The 23,462-nt window shown below is 30.9% G+C and overlaps 1 protein-coding gene and 1 long non-coding RNA gene across 2 annotated transcripts; both read right to left on the reverse strand.

Moving 5' to 3' along the window:
- Positions 1-1,081: 1,081 nt before the first annotated feature.
- Positions 1,082-20,723, reverse strand: LOC111697043 (uncharacterized). The gene is made up of 8 exons (XM_023466912.1): positions 20,506-20,723; positions 13,567-13,740; positions 11,265-11,302; positions 10,643-10,703; positions 9,673-9,757; positions 4,704-4,766; positions 2,007-2,144; positions 1,082-1,617 (listed from the first exon to the last, which is right to left on the reverse strand). The coding sequence occupies exons 1-8, from the start codon at positions 20,553-20,555 to the stop codon at positions 1,537-1,539; spliced, it is 690 nt and encodes a 229-aa protein (XP_023322680.1). The 5' UTR covers positions 20,556-20,723; the 3' UTR covers positions 1,082-1,536.
- Positions 20,724-20,992: 269 nt separating this feature from the next.
- Positions 20,993-21,795, reverse strand: LOC111697051 (uncharacterized). The gene is made up of 2 exons (XR_002764206.1): positions 21,631-21,795; positions 20,993-21,315 (listed from the first exon to the last, which is right to left on the reverse strand). It is a non-coding gene; the product is annotated as an uncharacterized LOC111697051 (long non-coding RNA).
- Between the last annotated feature and the right edge of the window lie 1,667 nt (positions 21,796-23,462).

The following is a 23,462-nucleotide window of genomic DNA, read 5'->3' on the forward strand; positions in this document are numbered from 1 at the left end:
CTATTAAGAACCTGCACATTGAATTTTTCTTAATTGTGGAAAGATAGATGATTATATAAAAATAAATTGATTTTTTACTTATTTGTGACAAAAAATCATAAAATAATGATTTTTTAAAGGTGAAAATTTTATTTTTGATTATCAGAAATTATCTTTTTGATAATTCATAAATAATATGGTCTCCTCATGACCTAATCTGAGATGAAAACTTTAGAATATGTGGATATCGAGATCAATGCTTGATCTTCTATTTTTGTTATCTTCAAGATTAATTTAATCTTAAGTTTTTATCAACAGAATTGTGTTTATAACTTAACCAATCAAGTGAGGGAAAAAGCAGAACAGCTGATCATGGAAGCCGGGAAATTTGAAATTTTGAGCGCCATTTTATGAGAAAACTCTTATTGGTCGGAAACTGACAGAGAGAAAAAGAGCGGATTAAGAAGGAAATTAAAAGTGTCCACATTGGATATTTAGACTAAGCGATTAGGATTAAAAAGTTTTCAGGTCGAAACATTCTATTAAACCAGATCTAGTCGAGATTAAATGCACTTTTAAAATTCCTAAAATATAACTGAAATTAATCTGCTCTACATAAAAAAACTTTATGACTAGGTTACCTATTAGACTGCCCCCAAATCCTCGAAAAAAGATGATAATTAATTGAAGTTAAAAAAAAAATTAAACTGTAAAAAAAGTGACCAAACATTGTTGCCTTTATAGCATAAAGGGCTTCATCTAATGAACAAATAATTGTTTTGTTTTAAATTTAATGACATATCATGATATAAGTGAGATACAGGGTTACCCTCAATGGACTTCAGAGAAGATTTTACGGAATTTATTCTGTCTTTATTCATTGTTTCCTGCAGCTGTATACACTTGTTTCTTTCTTGCCAAACCAATTAACACGACTGTATTGATGGGAGTAACCTATATTCAACCATCAGGGCGCTATATTTTAAGCGTTTAGGTCATTTTTGAAGTTTCATATTAAAGTAGTTTTTAAACATCCCCGATACCTAATACCTATAGACTTAAATCTAAAGATCACAATGTCTCTTCCTGAATTCTCGAAACATTAAATTTTGGATTTCAATATATTTTTCTTAAAAAAATATAGATTGACAATAATGCTTGCTTGGTCATGGAATTTGTACTTTTCTCCAATTCTTTTTCCTATTTTTTCTAAAACAATCTATTTCTCAATTTCTTAATGTTCATCTTATTTTCTCCTACTTTTCCTAATTCATTCTTCCCCCTTATTTTCTGTAGCTTTTCTAAAATCATTCAATCTAATTTTCATTTTTCTTTTTGCTGTTCTTTCCCATTTTCCATATTCGATTGCATGACTTCTCCAAATTCATAAAACGATTCCTATGATTTGCTGCAAACTATTGTTAAGGTATAGATGTTCACTGTGCACTTTTCATTTCTCGTGGTTAACTGTATAGAATATATATAATTACATATTTACATAAACTTTTGTCATAGTCTTGATCACAGTCGTGTATTGTTCATGTTTTCCCGCCATTTTTAAACTGGGTTTGGTTTGGATTCGTCTTCAACAGTTTCAAGAACCGGGACCTCTGTCACCTCTTTAGCCCCAAGGACCGCCTGAAAATAGATTGTTTTAAATATTGATTAATTTTATCTTGGCCATTAAAACATTATTTGTGTGTTCAAGAAAAAAAAATGTATTAAATGCTTTTGTTGGAAAAGGAACCCGAAACTTTAACAATTTTTAATCATTTTCCTATCTGAATTTACATTGTTAGATAGTAAAATTCTTCTGTCAATGCCGTTGAAGACTTAATGTAAACTTTAAATATAGGAGTTAAACTGTTGAGTTTTGAAAATATGATCTATAATCTCTCATTCCTCTCATTAGTGGATGTGGAAGATTCCTGATCTGTTATTGGTTCTAACGTTGACCAATAAGAGACGGAATGAGTTAAACTCATTCTTTTTATTTAAAAGTCTCGAGTTAAGATTTTTATTTTTACCTCTGAGTATGAGGGTAGATGGAGATCCTCCTCCTTCTCCTGATCCTTGAGAACAGTATCATAATCAGGGGGTGGAGCAGGGGTTCCAACCTCAGGGAAGGAGTTTAGGATCCGTCTGATATGACTGGAAGAACGAGCCTGAAATTATCAATCAATCAATAAATAAAAAAAGAACTCAATCATCATTTTTTGGAAGATATAACGAGTTAATGAATTATTGAATTAATAAATTAATTCAATAATGAATTAATGAAATAATAAATTAATGAATCAATGAATAAATGAACTAATGAATAAATAAATTAATGAATTAATAAATTAATGAATTAATAAGTTAATCAATTAATGAATTAATGAATTAACGAATTGATAAATTGACGAATTGATGAATCAATGAATTAATGAATTAATGAATAAATTAACTAATGAATAAATGAACTAAAGAATAAATGAACTAATTAATAAATGAATTATTGAATGAATTAATTAATGAATTAATGAATTAATGAATCAATTAATAAATGAACTAATGAATAAATGAACTAATGAATAAATTAACTAATGAATAAATGAATAAATGAATAAATGAATAAATGAATAAATGAATAATTGAATAAATGAATAAATGAATCAATGAATGAATGAATAAATGAATCAATGAATCAATGAATCAATGAATCAATGAATCAATGAATAAATGAATCAATGAATCAATGAATAAATGAATAAATGAATCAATGAATAAATGAATCAATGAATAAATGAATCAATAATTAATAAATAAATGAATCAATAAATAAATAAACTAATGTATAAATGAACTTTTGATTTATTAACTTGTCGTATCAAAAAATAAATGAACTGTTTAAAATGAATTTATGAAAACATTTTCAAAAAAAGTTTAGTTTTCAGGATTTCAAAAGGCTCAACAAAAATCTGAAAAACTTCGAAATTGTTTGCTCTGAAAGTTTGCTTCTAATAAAGCAAACAAGATTAAAGCACGAAACATTTTTCAATGTTTTGCTTTGTTTAGGCAGACTGGTTCTGCCAATGTCAACATTTTATATAGAATGAGTTACTTTAATGCAAGCATGGATAAGATATTTCAGACTTCAAACAGAATTTTCAAAATATAGATATAATATAAATAAAACAGAAATTATAGCCATCAATAAACTAAAATTAATTTATATTATATAATGATGAGTAAGAAATATATAAAAAGATAATTTATCATCCAAAATTCTAGAAAAAACATGAAACTCAGTTATTAGATTAGACGTAAGGTTTAAAAATTAACTTATTTTAAAGGGACTGTTGGCATAGTTTCAAGTGATCCTTTAATTAATGAGTCCGTTTCACTAGGTAGGATATATTTGAACCTAGACAGATGTAGCCGTTTTACTCTTTCCTTAAATGTGTAAAAATATGGCAATTTACTTTCTAAATCAATCTTTAGCTAGAATATTCAGGATATCTCAACCAGACAATGATTTAAAGGATACCGTTTCAAATTGGGGATGTATCTCTTTAAATAGATGGCCCTTGATATTCTGTAAACGGTCCCTTTTATTTTAGTTTTATCAGGCGTTCTTATCAAATAAGAATTAATTAAGGGTGTAAAATAAAAGACAGGTGGCATGAAACTTGTAAAACATTACATCGACAAAAAAAGTGTGCGACAGGTGCCATCTTTATACATTTTACAATATACATGATATATATATATATATCATGTATATATATACATATATATATACATATATATATATATATATATATATACTCTTTTTAATGTTGCTGATTATTGTACTACAAGAACTATTAAAAGCAGATGCGTTTGACTAAAGATAGATAAATAGATAGATTACAGTAATACAGTGATACCCAAAAAAACAATAATATTTAAGTGTATTTGATGTTGTTACAAAGCAAATAGTTTTACTATACACTTATTAAATCATTAATTTAGTGCAATAGGTATGTTTACACTGTTTGACCCTTTAAAGGTAAAACTTGATTCTAAAAGTCGTCTTCCTATTTCCGAGTTTTCTGCTTATCCCCGTAGCTTAGATAGGTAAATAGATAAATAGACAGATAGAAAATTTAATGGTGGAATAAAAAATATCTTTTGAATTACAAGATAAATGATATTCAAATCATTGGAAAAGAAACCAATTTATGATCAAATAGCTAAATAAGTAATTTCCTATTTATAAATTATACCCATAACAACGTGGTTCGATCACATAATAAATCGACTCCCTTCGTGATCTATGATGGTAAAAAATGATTGCACATGATCCATTTAAAAAATAAAATTTAGATTTTTTTAACATTGTTCCAGGTTTAAATAGGTGGTAACATAGAAATGGGTCAATTATACTCGACGTCACAAGTGTCAAATATAACAAGGAAAACGAAATTTTCTCACATTAGTTGACATGTTTTCCAAGATTAAATAAAAAAGTGTAAAAACAGAAAAAAATAACACAAATAAAATTGCACCTTTTTCACTGAAAGATAAGCTCTTTATTCTAAAAATATCACTATTATTAATAATTTTGTCGGACACAAAACTGAGTTGACACTTGTGATGTAAAATACAGCTGTTCTGAGAGTGTACAAATACTACGTAGCCATCTTTTGTACTTAACAATCTATTTGGTTTAAACTATGTAATTATATATTAAATACCTGATTAAGCTGTCTGAGTTGAGAGCTGAACAAATCGAAGTTTAATCCTTCAGTATCCATCTCCTGTACAATACAGAAAATACAATTAGTAATAGCACATTAGCAATTGTACATACATAGTACATACAGTTAACACAGTTAGTAATAGTACATAATGTTACCGATATAACATACATATTACATACAGTACATACAATTAGTAATAGTACATACGGTTAGCGATAGTACATACATAGTAGTACATACAGTACTTACAATTAGTAATAGTACATAAAATTAGCGATAGTACATACAAAGTTCATACAGTACATACAATTAGTAATAACACATAAAGTTAGCAATAGTACATACATAGTACATAAAGTAAATACAATTAGCAATATATATACAGATTAAAGGGTGTCTTAAAAAAACAAGGTCTACAGACTTGTTTGTATTTGGATTTTCAAGATTGAGACATTTATAGAATTTACGTACAATTTCCGATTTAATAAGCCCCATTTTAGGCTTGTAGATCTAAAAATTACTATTTTATAGGCTCCTGAAGTTTCCAACTGGGGTGAGTAATTTGGTAAAAATAAGATAATCTCCGTTTGCACACTTTTATATTTAATGTTAGGTTACAGTTTATTATAGTACAATCGTTATTTTTATATCTACAAGCCAAAAGTTGGGCTCATTGACTCGGAAATTGTTCGTAGATATTTAAAATGGTCTCAATCTTGAAAATCCTATTCTGCAATCTGCATAGACCCTTATGTGCAATCGGAGATTATCTTTATTTTTACCAATTTACTTACTCCAGTTAGAAACTTTAGGAGCCTTTAAAATTGTCACTTTTAGATCTAAAACTGATCTCATTGAATCGGAAATCGTACGTCGATTCTAAAAATGGTCTCTTGAAAAACCGATTACAAACATGTGTAGACCCTTATTCCCCGTTTTTTTTGAGACACACAATTAGCTGTTGTGCATAAATAGAACATGCAAATCCACACAATAAGCTGTTGTTCATAAATATAACATGCAAATTGTAATAGTACATAGATAGTACATGCAATTAGTAATATTACATAAGTAGTAAACACAATTAGCAATAGTACATAGAAAGTACAGCATTGGTATACAAAGAACAAATCCATTTCCGGGACAGGTCCATTCGTATTCTGTCCATCACAATATATTCAGATTTTTACTGTCGCCCTGTTTTTCAGAATAAGTTTTTTTTTGCAAAAAAAGAGTTTTTTTCTTTATTTTTTTCTTGCACTCCTTTTTGTTACTTCTGTTTGTTCTAGTACATTGATCTTTCATCCATTAAACTATTCGATCATCCGAGTCATGACAATACGACAATCAAATATAAAGTAGTTAAAATAAAAATCTATAATAATAGAATCTGCATTTTTTCTTTGAAATAGAATTCTATCCTTTTTATCCTTCCTTCTTTAATTCTAGAAACATAAACCTCTGTATAGTTTAAACTGCAAGATTACACAAAAATGTTCATTGCAGAATTAGTTTAGAAGCAATGCATGCAATAGCCCAAAACTTGCTATTTTCGTATACTTTGTGATCTTAAATTGTGTACTCTGCGTTATTGCGTTTTCTTAAATTTTAGATTGCGTACTCTGTGATTTTAGATTGCTTAATTTGTGATTTTAGATTGCGTACTCTGTGATTCTAGATTGGGTACTTTGTTATTCTAAATTGGGTATTCTGTGATTCTAGATAGGGTACTTTGTGATTTTTGAAGTATGTGCACTTTTATTTAGTTTAAATACTTTTTTTAGATTTTGGATTGCGTACTCTGTGGTTTTAATAAAAAGAATCTATTTATTCTATCTAAAGATGTCTGACAGAAGGATTGGGCGTGAACTAATGAGTTATTCAAACCGAAAATTTCCAGTTCTCTTTCGTCATGGTCTAGTCTTTTTTTCAGCTAGTGTAGACTGTAAATGTATTTCAGAAGATAAATAGCAGTTTGTGCAGGGTTGTTCATTAAGGATGAGCCTCTATAATTACAACCGGTATAAAACTCTGTACTTCTTAAGTTCTGGGGTATTCACTACATCTTTAGTCTTAAATATTATCTTTTTATGTCAAAAAATAATTTGTCAAAAAAAATGCACAAGTTTAAGAGAACCAAAAAAGACTGAACAAAATTCGTAAAGTCTCATCCTTTCTGGGTAACCTTGTATTAATCAACAAAATGATGTCAACAACAACAAGAAATGTCCTCAAAGATTTGAACTTTAATTTTGAATTTTACGGTTTTTATGATTTGTTAAACATTGCGGTATTTAAGTGAAGATAATTCTTGAAATTTTAAATGTTTTTTGTCCCAATTCTACAGGGTTCTCCACAAAGAATTGGAGACTAACGACGACCCAAAAATACTTTTATACAACGATCAAATTAAATTCAGAATTTGGCAAAAAAAATAAACCAGTTTTAAGTATCAGCTAAGAATGTCAGATAAAAGAAAGATTAAAGTCCGCACAGTCGTCTCCAAAGACTCATCCTTTATGGGGATCATTATATAAATATAAATATATATATATATATATATATATATATGTATGTATATATATATATATATATATATACATACATACAGGGTTACCACCAAAGAATGACACTTTAAAGACGACCTGAAACTCGTAAATATGACGATTACAATGTTAAATTAAGTCTTTTGCTTCGAGTATTGTCTTTTAATTGCTTATTTGTTGACACGGCAACGAAAGAAACCAGTTTCAAGTTCCTAAATATAAGAAATATAGCTATGTACAATATAAGTTAAGTACAGTCGTCTATGAAGTCTCATCCTTTGTGGTTAACACTGTATATTAAATGAGAAATCATAGTTTGCGTAATAGCATTTAGCAAAACTTTAAAACATAATGCAAAATCACCGCTAAACGTTGCGAACTATACTTGCGAACAACTGAGACACTGTCACAACAATAAAAACTTTAAAAGTTTTGCAGAAATTGATAATTTTCCGCGGCATAGAATTTTCGGATTTGACGTCAGTTCCGTCTAGAGATCAGAACGTGAAAGGATTAAATTGCGTGTTTTGACAGTTTTAAAATATTTTCAAGAATTGCGGTTATACTAGGCTTATATTTCTAAAGTGAAAAATCAGGGTTCTACGAATATTTTTTATTGATTATTATTCATATCTAAATATTATCAGGGCAACAAGGGGGTTTTTATATCCAAAATCAAACGGAAAGCAGTATGGGGTACTGATGAATTCTGGAATGGCTTGCTTTATGATGTTTTTTTGGTTTGGGTTGTGCGTCAGACTGAGTTTTAACGATCAGCTACGTATGGCAGTTTAGATTTTCTTCAAAAATATGATTTAAGATTTACAAACCCGATATATGTTAAACTCCTGTCATATACTGTTCAGGTTGACGGATTAGACGTAACAATTCTAGAATTCATAGAGCGAAAAATAAATTTTTTTCTAAACGCCACCAAAGACCAAAAAGTAAAGAAAAAATCATAAATTCTGTTAGATCTAGTTGTCAAGGTTTAAAATATCAAAGGTTTATACATGCATGATGGTGCAAAGATATAGGGAATAGAAAATTATACTTAGAGAGAGTAACCAGTTCCTTTTATTAGATTAACCATTTTTATTTTAATTCATATATGCTACATGTATATATATATATATATACTTAGAGAGAGTAACCAGTTCCTTTTATTAGATTAACCATTTTTATTTTAATTCATATATGCTACATGTATATATATATGTATACTTAGAGAGAGTAACACCAGTTCCTTTTATTAGATTAACCATTTTTATTTTAATTCATATATGCTACATATATATAAATATATACTTAGAGAGAGTAACCAGTTCCTTTTATTAGATTAACCATTTTTATTTTAATTCATATATGCTACAGTTATACAATACGTTATACAGTGTATGCATGGTATTTATTTATATATATATATGTATTCTCTTAAAGGGACCGTTCACTTATTTGGGTAATTTGATGGTAAACTAAACAGCTTTTTGGCTATTCATCGGTATTAGTCTTACTTTTCAAAGACAACTGTGGCCGGAGAAAAAGCCGATTTATCGTTTAGAATTCTAGCGCAAAGGTATGATACCTTTGCATTTACACTATTTGATGCTTTCTGTCAAAGTCATGGATTTTAAAAAATTTTCAGATATAAATTGTAGCATCTAATAGTTAATTGTAAATATCTTAAATTTTTTTCAAAAGTATTTTCAAATTGTCTTTTTTCAAAGCATAACTTATTTTAACATTTTACGGTTTGATACGTTTTTCCTAATTCCCCAATCCCCAGGAATCCCTGTGATTTATTGAAGAGTTGGAATCAAGGAACCGGTTTGTCTGAAAGAGAAAGTCGTCTTTATATACACGTGTTAATTTGTTAAATCATGTTTGAGCACGAAAAACGTTAATTTCTTGTAATTATAAAATCAAAAGTTTATATATTTTATTATATAATAGCTGACTCATGATGTCATTGATATATGATAATTTTAGATTTTATTGGGCTGTGGTTACTGAAAAAACGTCTAAATAGTGTAAATGCAAAGGTATCATAACTTTCCGCTGGAATTCTAAACGATAAATCGGCTTTTTCTCCGGCCATAGATATCTTTGAGAAGTAAAACTAATACCAATGAATAGCTAATGGGCTAATTAGTTTACCATGAAATTACCCAAATAAGTGAACGGTCCCTATAAAATCAAGTGATCTTGTGACCATTGTTAAAGTGGCATGCCATTTTGACAATGGTACCCCTTAATCCATGATCAGGCACCATTGTAAATCAGGCATTTCCATCTTGATTGGAAGGTCACTTACAGTCCATTTAAAAGTAAAAAAAAGCTCATTGAAATTTCCAAGGTTTAATTTTAAGTTTAAAACAAGTTTTCTTTAATTTATTTTAATAACATTTTTATCTTACCCTTACACGCTTCCTGTGCCTGAAGAAGGTTACGCAGGCAATCATAACAAGGATCAATAGTACTCCACCAAGTACTCCAATCAAACTAAATATATAAATATAGTACTCCACCTAGTACTCCAGTCAAACAAAATATATATAAATAGTACTCCAACAAGTATTCCAATCAAACTAAATATATATAAATATAGTACTCCACCAAGTACTCCCATCAAACAAAATATGTAAATAGGACTCCACCTAGCACTCAAATCAAACTAAATATATATAAATAGTACTTCACCTAGTACTCCAGTCAAACAAAATATGTAAATAGTACTCCACCAAGTACTCCAATAAAACTAAATATACAAATATTACTCCACCAAGTACTCTAATGAAACTTAATATATAAATAGTACTCCACCAAGTACTCCAATGAAACTAAATGTATAAATAGTACTCCACCAAGTACTCCAATGAAACTAAATATATAAATTGTACTCCATCAACTACTCCGATCAAACTAAATATTAAAAAAGTACTCCACCTAGTACTCAAATTAAAAACTTCACCCACCGATTTAAATAACCAAAACATATATTTTTTAAGAAAAGAATTTATTACATTTAAAAATGATTAAAGCAAATGGTTTGGTTTAAATTGGCCTAGCTTAGAGCTATTAAAGCCTGCGGCTGAAAATGGGTTTAAAATTCATAAAAATATGAGATTCAAGTTTAACAAAGCGGACTGGAGGAAAAATACAAAATGTTGCTTCTAGTTTTTTATTCAAATCAGGTAATATTTATATTTTTATCATTGAATCTTAAAATTAAAACTAATCTTGACTTATAGTGTTTTGAAAAAATGTTAGTTTTTTTACTTTTCTTTTATTTTAAACAAAATGAATTTAATAAGCAAAATAATGAAATACATAATAATTTTTTCAATAAAAAAGAAAAATCGTCTTCATATATAAAATTATTTTTACCTTAACGATCTACCCGTAAAATGAGTATTGTCCATGACATCAATACCAACCATTCTCCCTTCTAATAATATAAAAACAATCAGCACTTTTGTTTTAATTAATTATTTTTATAAAGTGTAGTTTAAAATTTATATTTAGTACAGTCATAGCCAGAATTAGACCCGGAATCAGTTGACAATTAATCAGACGACTTTTCCGGCGTCTTTGATTTTTGAAATAGTTTCCAGCATTTATTTGTCATTATAATTCTTAAAATATACAAATATGATTGATTAAACGATAAACATGAAATAGCACTAGTGATGCCTTTTCCAAAATGTGGTCTGCCTTTCTTGTGCATTCAAAATTACCCGAGATGGTAATGGAAAAGGCAGAACTAGGGCTATTTCGTGTTTATTGTTTCATCAATCATATTTGAAACAAATAAATGCCGTAAACTATTTCAAAGATCAAAGAAAATTGTAAAAGTCGTCTGCTTAATTCATAATTTTGCAATTCATTCTAGGTCTTTCTGATTCTGACTGTATGATCTAAAAATGGTGAGATGGTACGGTTTAATCAATTTTTATATTATTTGAAATAATTCGCGAAAAAAAAAATCTTTTAAAAATTTAAGACTAACCTGAAGCTGAATTACGTAGTTCGTATTTATGAATAACTCTGAACAAAACAATATTAAATAAAAAAATATAATTAGTAAGAATGTTTAGATATTGATTTTAACTTAATATCAACCTTAATAAAATTAAATGCATGCAAATCAATGTTTGTAATCAATAAACGTCAAAACGGCTGAACCGATCGGGCCCAAATTGTGTGTGGGAACTTACGTGACCCCAGGGAAGGTTTATGAAAGATCAAAATTTCAAAAAAAATGTGTTCAACATTATTTTCATTTTGTAAAATTTAGAAAATGCGCGAAAAAATATTATAAAAATCCGCAAATGTAAAAAAAATGTTGTACTGTACAAAGAAAAGATGCTCACAGATAAAGTCACAATTAAAAGTTGAAATAGAAGATGGACGCGAGGCGCCCTATAAGCCTAATAGAATAATGAAGATGATATTTTCGTTTTTTAGATTTAAAAGTGTTTAATTCTGAAAATTCGAATATGTTGTCCTTCAGTAGTAATGCGCAAGATACTTTAGTAGAGAACCCACGATTTAAAGAAATCAGCTTACAAAATTATAAACATTCATTTTGTTCAATAAAAACATTTAAGGGTACCGTTGGAAATTACGCTTGAAATTACGCTTATATAGTCCCTTTAAACGTACATTTAAACCCTATTAAGGCTGGGGGGTCAGAATAGCCCTAGAAAAAGACCTTAGAATAAGGGTCCATAGGATTGCAATGCATGCTCATTGTTTAAAGCCCAATTTTTCAAGGCCAGCTCATTGAACAAAAAATTAGACTGCCGCGCTAATTTAATAGTTTGGGTGCCTGGGAGGTTTGAAAAAAATGCCAAAACAAAGGTCGAAATAATGTGAAAAAAATAACTTTTTTGTTTTTGACAAATTAATAGTAAGCTGTGACGACAGTGACACATGTTTATACATTCATTTTTCAAGGGCTTTTTAATAATGTAGGACTTAGATCTGTGGCTTTAAGAACAAAAAGGTTATGGACTATTTTAGATGTTTTTAACACGGACCAGCCAACTCTTACTGTCCTGAACCCTATCCTTTGCATTAAAAAATCCTTTAGCTTACTATTCCGTTAAAAAAAATTCAAGCTGATGATAGTGTCAAAAATGCGAGTGCTAGGGCAAAAAAAACTAGAGGGGGCGTCAAACACCCCCCCCCGCTGTTTAGTATCAAGTTATGTAACCCAACCTTTCTTTAACGGGTTTAACTCTAAATGTACTGTAATACAATCAGTTAAATATTAGAATAGACTAAGTCCCATGTTTTAATTAAGTCTTCGTAGTGAATGCATTCTAGAATAAAGCATAACCTCCCCTCCTACTCCCCAAGCATGATTATATATGAGCATTGAATATTNTCATGGTTAAAACAAGATTGAGAGCAATGGAGCAGAAACCACACCTTCGATCTTGTTTTAAAATCCGAATATACAGGATGTCCAACATATGAACAATTTTCGTATCTGTAAAATTTTTAGATTATGCAATTTTTGTGATTGTCTAATAATAAATCCTTTTTCTTTAAATAAAAAGTGTAAGTAGAATCCATTTTGAAAAGTCCATAAGACATACACCTTTTAATCTGTCAAATATTAACTATGACATTTCACGTCGTTTATTGGGACACTCAATAGACGAAATTTTTTGAAAAAAGATAAGATAAAGAATTATAAGTTATATGAAATTTAAATACTTAAAAAATGTTAGGAAATGATAGGGACAGGGTTTTTAAAAAAAGAAGGAAGGACAAAAAAAGTTTTTAAAAAAATAGAAAAAAGGATACAAGAAATAAACAAGAACGTAGAAGAATGAAGAATTTATGTAAGAATGAAGTGAATNTAATACATGCTGCCAAGCGAGCCAACGCAGTGCCTATATTTGCCTGCAAACAATGCACTGAACAAAGAGGGTTTGGTTTAAGAAGTGTATTTGGATTTTATGCACTCACAAATACCTTGAAACATCAAATGGGTAGGTTGTATAGGAATTGTGCACAACATTTCAATTTACACCGCTACAACGATTAACAATGGTAAGTTTTTTTCAAGAATTAATGTATGGGATTTTTTAATGGTTTGAGTTTTTGACCAAAAAAATGGTTGCTTAGGATAAATCTTCTTAACATGGGACCATGGGGAATGCACTTCGTGTGTTGAACCCCTATTTCACCGAGTCATAGGTTTAAACATTAAAAATCAGAGAAAACTGAATAAAAAATATGATCATGCCATTCGATATAAACTGAAAACCAATAACTTTTTGAATAAAATTGTTTCCCTGTCGTCGTAAAGATGCGGCGGAACAAGGAATGAAAAGTCTGACATGTTTCCGCCGCAGAGTGAGTTGGGGGGCGGAGACTTGTGTATTGAAGTCCAGAGTCGGCAGAGCTGTATCAGAGTACTGGAGCTAGGCGGAGGAGGGATAGTGCTGACGTTCAGGTCTCCGGTAATGCTTCATATTCAATCAGTCAATCAATCCTTAGGCCAACATTTTCGACTCATGATTCATTGATCCCTTAACAGAGTAACATAACGTTCCTTGGTTCTCGTTGGGACAATTAACTTGCGAGGTTTCATGAAATAGTCGATCAAATTTATGCAGCAATTTTTTTCGGGAAATGAATTTTTTTACATAATCATGGGGTCCCTCGACCAATTTTGCCTTCAAAACATCTCTGACTACGCCCTGGGTGTTTTGTTGGCAAAATTGGTCTTGGAAACCCTTCGCAAAGAAAATTTCCCTCAGATTCTCTGAAAACTTAAAGTGATCACCAAAAAACTATGGAAAAGGAAGACGACAGACATGAGAGAAAACTTTGTGTATTTGATGTTCCTATAAAGCAAATACTTTTACTGTGTAGCTTGAAATTGCACAATCTCTAGAAAATCTAAACATTATATGTCTACAAACTGTCATTGTGTTCCATAGCTCTTTAAAAAAACCTGTAGTAAATCTTGTATTTCAAGAATTTAAAAGGTACAGTAAAAAAATGCCAATACTCATTTAGTTCGCTTTCCAGCACTCAAATTAGGCACTCTCAGGGAAATCTTTGAGCGCAGAGTGGTAAGATTTACTTAGTTGTGTCACTTCTTCTTAAAAAATGCGTATTTTCAAAAAGGTGTTGGATTTTTAAATGAAAGATAATGAGTTCCGCCAGGGGGTAACTGAGAGGGGGGTAATGTGACACGTGCCCCCCCCCCATATGATAAATTTAAGTTGAAACAAGTATTTTTATCGTTTAAGTGGGCGCCCCTTATGGCCTGTATTCCACAAATAAGGCAATATGCCTGAGAGTTCAGGTTGTATAAAGTGTTAAAAACCATTGATTTTGCCCAACGTGAGAGGTTTAAGTATTTAGGAAAGTCTTACAAGTTTAAACAGACAAATAATGCGTTTTATGCAAAAAAACATCGTTAGCATGACAGCATCAAATATAAACATTTATAATTACAGCCCTCAATATAATTGATGATTGTTATAAACTAATTTTATTGATTGTTTTCACAAACATTAAACATATATAGAAAAAAATAAAATTTGATTTTTATCATGAAAAACACTATTTCTTTAACAAATTATTTGATTATTTAAACAGTATTTTCTTAGATAAATGTAAAAAAGAAACGAATTTAATTATGAACCATTGGTAATACGTTTACTGCTGTTCTACCTGATGCAATCTTGGAGTTCAGTTAAATACGCATATTATCAAATAACAATAAAATCAAAGTTTAATTTTCCCATGTCCCTTTTTAAGTCTTTTCAAATTTTCCCTTTAAAAAAACTAGAAGAAAAAAGTCTTGACCTGCACTTAAATTAGAAATCATGGGCATGCCCCCCCCCCCCGGCCCCCCTCTGAAACCTGTATTTTTATCTAGATCAATCTATAAGGATGTACTTCTTGACTATTTGTAGAAAAGAAAAAATGACTCGTCACGAAAGAAAAAGTTGCAAATCATCCTCATTCCTCATCTAATCGTTTAACAAAGATTTAAGTAGGACAAAATTAGGAAGACGACATTGGAGCGTGATTTATGATTTTCATAAAATAGGTTGTTATTATTATATTATCAGTATTACAGATTTTTTCATATTTTTATTCAACTACAAAGCACGAGATAATACAAATAAAAAATCTCAATTAACTATATAGTCTGGACCCGCCTAACCAGAATTGGTTGGCCCATAATAAGCAAATGAGAATTGTATAGAAATAGGTGTACAGTGTACAGTGTACAGTGTACATTTAAAACAAAATAAAGATGATAAATCAGGAAAAAGGAAACCACTGTGACGACCCTGTCTTAAAAGTTGACTCTATTTAAGCAGGCTAAATCTAAGTGTAATATATGTATTTATACAGGTAATAAGTTTTAAAGCTGTTTGAACATTGTTATGAAAATTATTTATAATTTGTGAATAAGTTTTGAATAGTTTTTACATCAACAGCTTTGCAAAAACAGGTTTAAGCTATCTGAGCCCCCCTGGCTACAGTAATTTCAATTATATTTTTATTGCTATTTTTATATATTATTTAATTTGTTATTATGTTTACTGCAGATTTTAATAATTTAATAAGGGAAACATCATCTTTGGAATATAATTAAAAATCATCCCATTGTATCCACCCCTGATATTCAAAGTTCGTTGCAATTTGTTTAAAAACTGGAATAATGTGACTCAATTCTGGTTTCTTTTCACCTGGTTTTTAAAACCAGATTTTATAATCTCCTCGGTCACTAATAAAGAACCAACGAATATCTGTTTCTCCTAGCCCCCCCCCCCCCCCCCCCAGACAGAGGCAGGCTCTAATTTATTAACTTACATATATTTTCAGATTTTTTACTTTTCTTATCAATCGAAAATGTCACAGTTTGTCCGTTTATGATATTTTTCAAATTCTTTCTTGTATACCTTAATCTTATTTACAATATTTTTTTCGCGGGGTTTCATTTAAAATTCATTTCAGAGCAAGATGATTGACGCAAAGTTTTATTAAGCATTAAATAATACTGTCTCCAGTGTAATCTACAGTGGCGCAACTAGGGGGGGGGGAGAACCGAGTTTCACCCCCCCCCCTCACTTGGCTTCAGCATGATCATGATTGTGAATCATCTTTTATCAAATCTTGTCAATTAAGAAAAAATACCAAAATTTTTCTGTGGCGCTTCGCGCATCATTTCTGATAGGATTTCTAATTATTTTTTCGTTTTTGACTCAAAGAAAGTCAGTCTTAATTTATCCTCTAAAAAAAACTGTATATATGTTAAATGGTATATGTATTACAATACATATACCATTTAAGGTTACACAAAACCTGACAATCTAAGAAGAATAACAATAAGAAATATAATAAGGATTATATTGGACTATCAGGACTTTTGAAGACTATAAGAAGAAAACAGGGATAAGCCCTTACTGGCAAACAATGACAGAGGGACTTCGATCAGAAAGACTATTATGGATTATGGACAGACGAAATAAGGTCGAGTACTGCCAGGAAATACAAAGGACTGCACAGACCTACGGTTAAGGGACTCTACAGTGGACAAATATGACTAGAAAACGAATTTCAAAAAACTGGTGTAGACTGTAATAGGGGACTTTATAATACATAGTGAATATGACTAAGCCAGAGACTCAGAGACACTATGAAATACATGAACAGACGCTAAAAGAACCGAATTTTTTTTTGGCGCTTCGCGCACATGCTTCAATAAATGACTCATTCAGATCCATGTTAGGGTTTAACAACCTGTTGACAGTATACATTTTAAAGCTGTTTAGTATATTTATATTTGTATATTTTTTTTGTAAACACAAGAACAAGCCATCAATATTATAATAATTTGGTATATTATTGAGCACTGGGCCAACCCTTCAACATTTAAAAAATGCTGTTTTTTATCTCAAATCTAAGTTTTTTGCTCTTTTCCTACTAGATTTTATAATGATATGATGGGTAATTATGGTCAGGGTAGATTAATATAGATTTTAAGCTTTAATTTTTTTTCCATATACGGATTTTATAAGGGGGTGCACATCAACCGTTAGGGGGGTGCACAAAAAATGAACCTTCCTATGTATACAATTTTATCGTCCTTAAAGATGAAAATGCGCGTATTTTTTACGAAAAGAGCGGATCAAACTTTTATTAGGTATAACTCAAATCTCTACTGCCTCCGTAATGGCTAACCTTCGCGATATAAAATAAATAGAAAATATTTGTCTGTATCATATTTCTTTAACACATGGGTTGGTCCTTTCCCATGCCTCCCCTTTTGTAGCCCAAAATATTTCCCCGCCCACTCAATATGCTGTTTCTTTCATAGGTTCCCCTTTCTGAAGACAAAATGTTATCNTTTATTGTTGTCGATTTCCAGATTTCCTTTTCCTATAAAATATCAGTTACGAATAAAAATAATAAAATATTAAAGATTTAACATTTAAACTATGCTCATCACCTTCATCCTCATCTGAATCATCAAAATCACTATCTTCCTTCAGTGTACTCATTGTAGCATCGGTGAGAAAGATCTCCTTGTTTTCGTTCATGTACCTCTGGGCCTCTCGGTAAGCTTAAAATGTAAAGCATAAATAATAAATTAAAATTTAAAAATTAAGTTACCCACAAAGGATGAAACTGTAAAGTTTATTTTTTATTATTTATAGTTTTCCCAAAAAATGTGCAATCTTAAAACCACAAATAATACTTATACTTCAGACAGTATATGGACATAGTTGTGGTTTTAATTATTCACTGAACAGTGATTCGTAACCATTAATTGTCTAATGTATGTGCTAACAATAGAATAAAGTAGATTAACAGGATGTAATATTAATCTTTAAATACTCCTTTCTTATGAATAAAACTGTAAGGCCAGGTTTAATAACAATTTGATTTTCTTACAGGGTGTCCCACAAAACGTGACAGTTGGTAAATAGTTATGTAAGTCGTCTTTCATATACTTTTTCAGATATTACAGGTTTTTTACAGTTTATTTCGCTAAAAAAATATTTTTCTGAAACATATATTTTACTTTGAAACCAATTTTACTATAAAATGATCGGCTCCCATATAATATTTATATTATTGTCTTTGGTATCAAACACCCTGTATCTCAATTAATTGCAATTTTTTTCGAAGGCGACATTGCACCTCCTTATCGTGAGTCACTCTGTAACTTAAGCGCAGAAAACAAGAAATTAACAAGACCTTAAATTTTCATATTTACTTTGTAGGATAAAATCATACAAGGTCACGATAATGCAAGCCCAACTAAAAGGAATTGGGTCTTCGCAATAAACTCTGATTTTACTGTAACCTGATTTTGTAGACCTTGGATAATGCAAACTTTGAATTTTTAGATCAATAATCTAAGTTTAAAAAATCTAAGGTCTACATCATCAGGTTTTTAAGATTCAAGTTTGTGAAAAAGACTGAATTCTTTTGTGCCCCAAACAATGAGGAATTCAGTAGAGATATTATGACCAAAGATAGGTTTAAAGTTGTTCAAACCCGTGTTGAAAGCTATGTCGTCTTCCTACTTCAGTCTATTCTGACGACCACGAAATGACAAATTACCAAAATTACAGTTTGATAATTAAGAGATATTGATACACTTGGTTAGAGAGGGTCGTTGAACTCTGTAGATTCCAAGATAAAGAAGTTTATAAATACTAAATAAATAGTGTTGTATACTGAACACGGGAAATTCTTTAAATTTTAGGTTTGCTCCGTTGTGAAAAAATCTGACGGTAATGAGAGTAAAGTTGTGTAATCAAAAGCTTTGTGGATTTGCTGCCCGGATTTCTAGCATAACAGAGGCCGTTCCTTCCATATACATTGGTCGACAGCTTGACATCTTCAATATTGGTCGTCAAATTATCTATCAGATAAGAATTTTGTGGTCAAAATTCTTCCCCCACAAATTATACACGACCACTATCTTTAGAGAGAACGGGCTCTGAATCACGTAGTAAGGTTTAATTTACAGTGTTATACACAAAGGAAGAATGTAAAGACGACCTGAAACTCGAACAGCAAGACGATCTCCCAAAGTTGAATTATCATCCGTCTTTAATCAACTTATTTATTAATTTTGACTGTAAAAAGTTAGAACAAGAAGAGACGCCCAGCTAAAAAATCCATGCTGTTGTCACTATATATCGAGTATATAGATATGCCCAAACTAGGTTTTTTCTTTACAAGTTCAAAATTGTGAACAAACATCTCACCTTTTCTGAAATATCTCAAGGATTTAATGCATTTCACTCAAGGTTCTTTAATAAGGTTAGTTACATCGATGCGCTCCAATGTTCGGGAAATATCGCTTCCTAAGAAAGAAAGATAAAAACTCAACAGTACGTTACGTCACTAACAGGCGCAGTTAGGGGGGGGGGCTAAGCCCCCACCGGACCAGTGAAATCTATGAATTTCAGGGGGTTTTCAGGCCCCAACGGGTGCTGAACCCCCCTGGAAAGAAAAATTTAAGCCCCCCCCTGATCAAATTCCTGACTACGCCCCTGGTCACTGATTATAGAGGCGAGAGTGACGTCATATAAAGTTTTTAATCTATCTATGCATAGGAGACATTTTCTGTACATTGAAGTGCAACCTTATTATACAACCTTGGTTGTAATACTAGGGAACAAGTCACTTATTAAGTGCACATACATCTACTTAAGTTTGAGACATTTAAAGTATTTTAAAAAGTCTATAGATTAAATACTATGGAACAGTGAACATTTAACACAAAAATTGTACTGCAATTTGACCCTTTTCTTTTCACAAGTAGACTTTCCAGCTGCTTGTTTATCAGTTTTATTTACAAGACAACATAAAACACGCATAAGAAGTCTTAATCTAATTCAATTGAATTTATTCTTCCTACTCTAGCGGAGATATAAAATCATAAAATAAATGCAGTTTTGAAAATCTAGTTCTCTCTGCAACTGATATAGCAGAGCTCAAGGAACCATCACTATAGGAGAAGGTTGAGATGAATTGAACCCTAACCTCCAACCTTTAAATGTTACAAACTAGGTTTTGTCGGAATGTATTCTAGGAATTATGTTCAGGCAAAATTTAACATCTAGATGCTATCAGTGAGCATTCAAGCATACCAACTTAGCGACTTGGGAAATCAAGCCAATAGGTTCTCAGGCATTACTAAATATGTTGCTAAAAATTTCTAGATGTGATTGACTGTATACCCTGAAGTGCCTCCAATAGTCTCTCCAGCAAGTGAACCTGATATCTGCATGTTCGTATACTATGTACCGTACTGCAACTAATGTCCTTCACCAAATAATTCACAATATTTAAGACTTCTGAACACGTGTATATACAGTTGGGCCTGTTAAACCGCCATTTTGTCAAATCTGCGGAATTCACACTGCCCCGTGCAACAGTTAAACGGCAACTAAGAACATAGAACTGAGTAGTGACGTGCTTACGCGCCTTTCTTGTCTTGCCTCGAGCACTTTAGACAGGAGCAGGGCTGCGCGCGCTCTACAATAAGGCAGCGCATCACAAAATATAGAAAGATTTTATTTAATCTAAATACAAAATGATAAGATCTCGTATGTGAACTATATTTAATAAAAGATAATGGAGGGTTGAAGTTATTTTTAAACACTAAGCATTGCTCTTTCATCGATACTCAGCTCTTAAACCTAAAATTCATCAACAGGGAAAGGGTGGATCAAATATTAAGATTTATTCCTAGTTTATATAATATTTGTATAAAACCATATATCACATTTTATCCGTAAAATTAAAATTTTTAAGACAGAAAATTTCATTAAACATTCTTGACATATACTTTTAGTAAAAGTAAAACATTAGGTATATACATTGCATGTATCACAGATCGTAAATATAAAACTAAAATTAAGCTCAGTTGTAAAATGTAAATAGACTTCAGAGGATAATTTGGTTTGCACACTGTTTTGGCGTTACTCTTAAAAGAAATCTTCAGAACGTTTGTTTTAATCTTGCTTTCATCATCTCGAATCTAGCATCTATAATATATATAAAGTTTTAATCTCTGTTTGTCTGTCTGTCTGTCCGATCATAAATCAGGAACCCCATGACCGATTTGCCTCAAATTTTGAATGGGTAACTTAGCGAGAGTCACGGGAATGTTATTAGCTTGGTTTTCAGATTCTCATTTAGGTCGACTTGTACTGGCAAAAAATAGCTATAATAGTAATTTACGACCAAGTGCGGGTAAACGGCGAGAGTAACTATGGGTAACCTGGACAAGGCTGGGTTCCTAAGCTAGTGATTTTATAAAATACATGTCGAGTTGTTTGTTATTAGTTTTAAAAGTAAACCTGCCTTGTCAGGGTTGCAGGTTGTTGATCTGTCTCTGCTGGAGCTGTGAGAGTAAACCCTTCTCCGATACCCCTAGTTTATACTGGGATAGGATCAAGCTTCGTTCCTTCAAGTTCTCCGGAGACATTAATCCACTCCGATCCTGACAATTATCATTGTAATACCAAACCAGGATTAAAAACATTTATTTTATCAAGAGAGATGGATAATTTTTTTTTATGAAACTATTGTGTACTTTATCATTCTTCCTCATTTCATCGTGAATTTAATAATGAACGTGTTATAAAGTAATCATCGTGCTTTAAAGTTTAATTAGCTGTACATTATAGCACGTGTGCTATAATGTTTTGATTGGTTCCCGGATTTTCTCCAAAAAAATAAAAATTAGGATATTTCCAAAATAATTGAAATTGAAATGAAAATAAAATTGAAATCAACTTTATATTTTGACTTCTGCTTTGTTTTAAAGCTCATTTGATCTAGAAAAAGCCATTGAAATAAGACAAGTACACAAACGTTTCATAAAATTACCTATAGCACTATTATTTTGGAACGACGTGCGAACCAAAAAAAACAGTGTTCTAAATAGTTAATTTTTAACCCTCAATTACCCCCCCCCCCCTCCTCCGGAACTAATCTAACTACATTAAAAACCATGCATTTCTGGATTCTGTTAAATGCTCAATTGGTTAAAAATCTTGACCCAGGTAAGAGTAGGGAAGATATCGTAATTATTTTAATGTGAAAAGAAAAGGCATTTCTTCTCTCTCCTTATCCACAAGTAACTTGTAAAAAACAATTAGAAATTTGATTTTTAATGAGGACATTTTTAGATCAGATAAAGGTTTAAATGTTAAGTGAAAAATGAAATAGAACAAAATTATCACCAATTAATCAGAAGTTTTCTCAACAAAAATGCCATTAATTTTTAGTCCGTACGCGTCCTGTAAATTTTTCAAAGGACTGTAAGCATAATTTCAAGTGACCCTTTATGTAAGGATGGAAATGCCCGGTTTACAACGTTTATTTATTCAATAATGTGGAAGATATTGTCGTTTTTCTAGGTTTATAAGTTTTCCTACACTATTAATGCGCTGCGCAGGTCAGTTTGGAAAGGAACCGCATTTGAAAATGATCAGTTTTTAAAATTATTAACATTGATATCTAATTCAGACTTGATCAGACAAAGCTTTTCAGGGTCCAGTCGTGTATCAGACATTTTTAGGGTCCCGTCGTGAATCAGGCATTTTTAGGGTCCCGTCGTGAATCAGGCATTTTATTCCTAATCTATATAAGAAAATCTTAATTTCACCAATTTAATACTCCTGTGCACGCCACTAACCTCAAATATTTTTAAATCTCAAGGCAATAATAATCAGCAAAATTTTTTACAAAATAAAATCATATTTTCAATAATATTAACTTAAAATTAGTTAGCTTAAAGGGACTCTCAATTTAAGAGTGTCGTGTCCTATTTACAATGGTACCCCTAAAATCTCCTTTAGGAGTGACAATGATGAATATTTTGTCCTGTTCCACCTTAATACGTGCTTAATACTGATAATTTTCTTAATTGCCTCCATGGCATAATTCCGCAAGTCACTTTTGCTGAGAAGTCACAAAAAATACTCAGATTTTCTAGAGAAAAAGAAGAACATCCTTAGTCAGTCAAATTTTTAGATGGTACAATTGTGAATTGAACATGTCACTCTCTAATTAAAAGAGGGTCATCTAGTATTACGTCTTTTATCCAGAATTGTATAACCTGGCCTAGGTTCTCCAGATAAAATAAGAATTGTAATACCTGGCCTGGGTTCTCCAGATCAAATAA

This window comes from Eurytemora carolleeae, unplaced genomic scaffold (genome assembly GCF_000591075.1).
Source record: "Eurytemora carolleeae unplaced genomic scaffold, Eaff_2.0 scaffold65, whole genome shotgun sequence".
Taxonomy (NCBI): Eukaryota; Metazoa; Arthropoda; class Copepoda; order Calanoida; family Temoridae; genus Eurytemora; species Eurytemora carolleeae.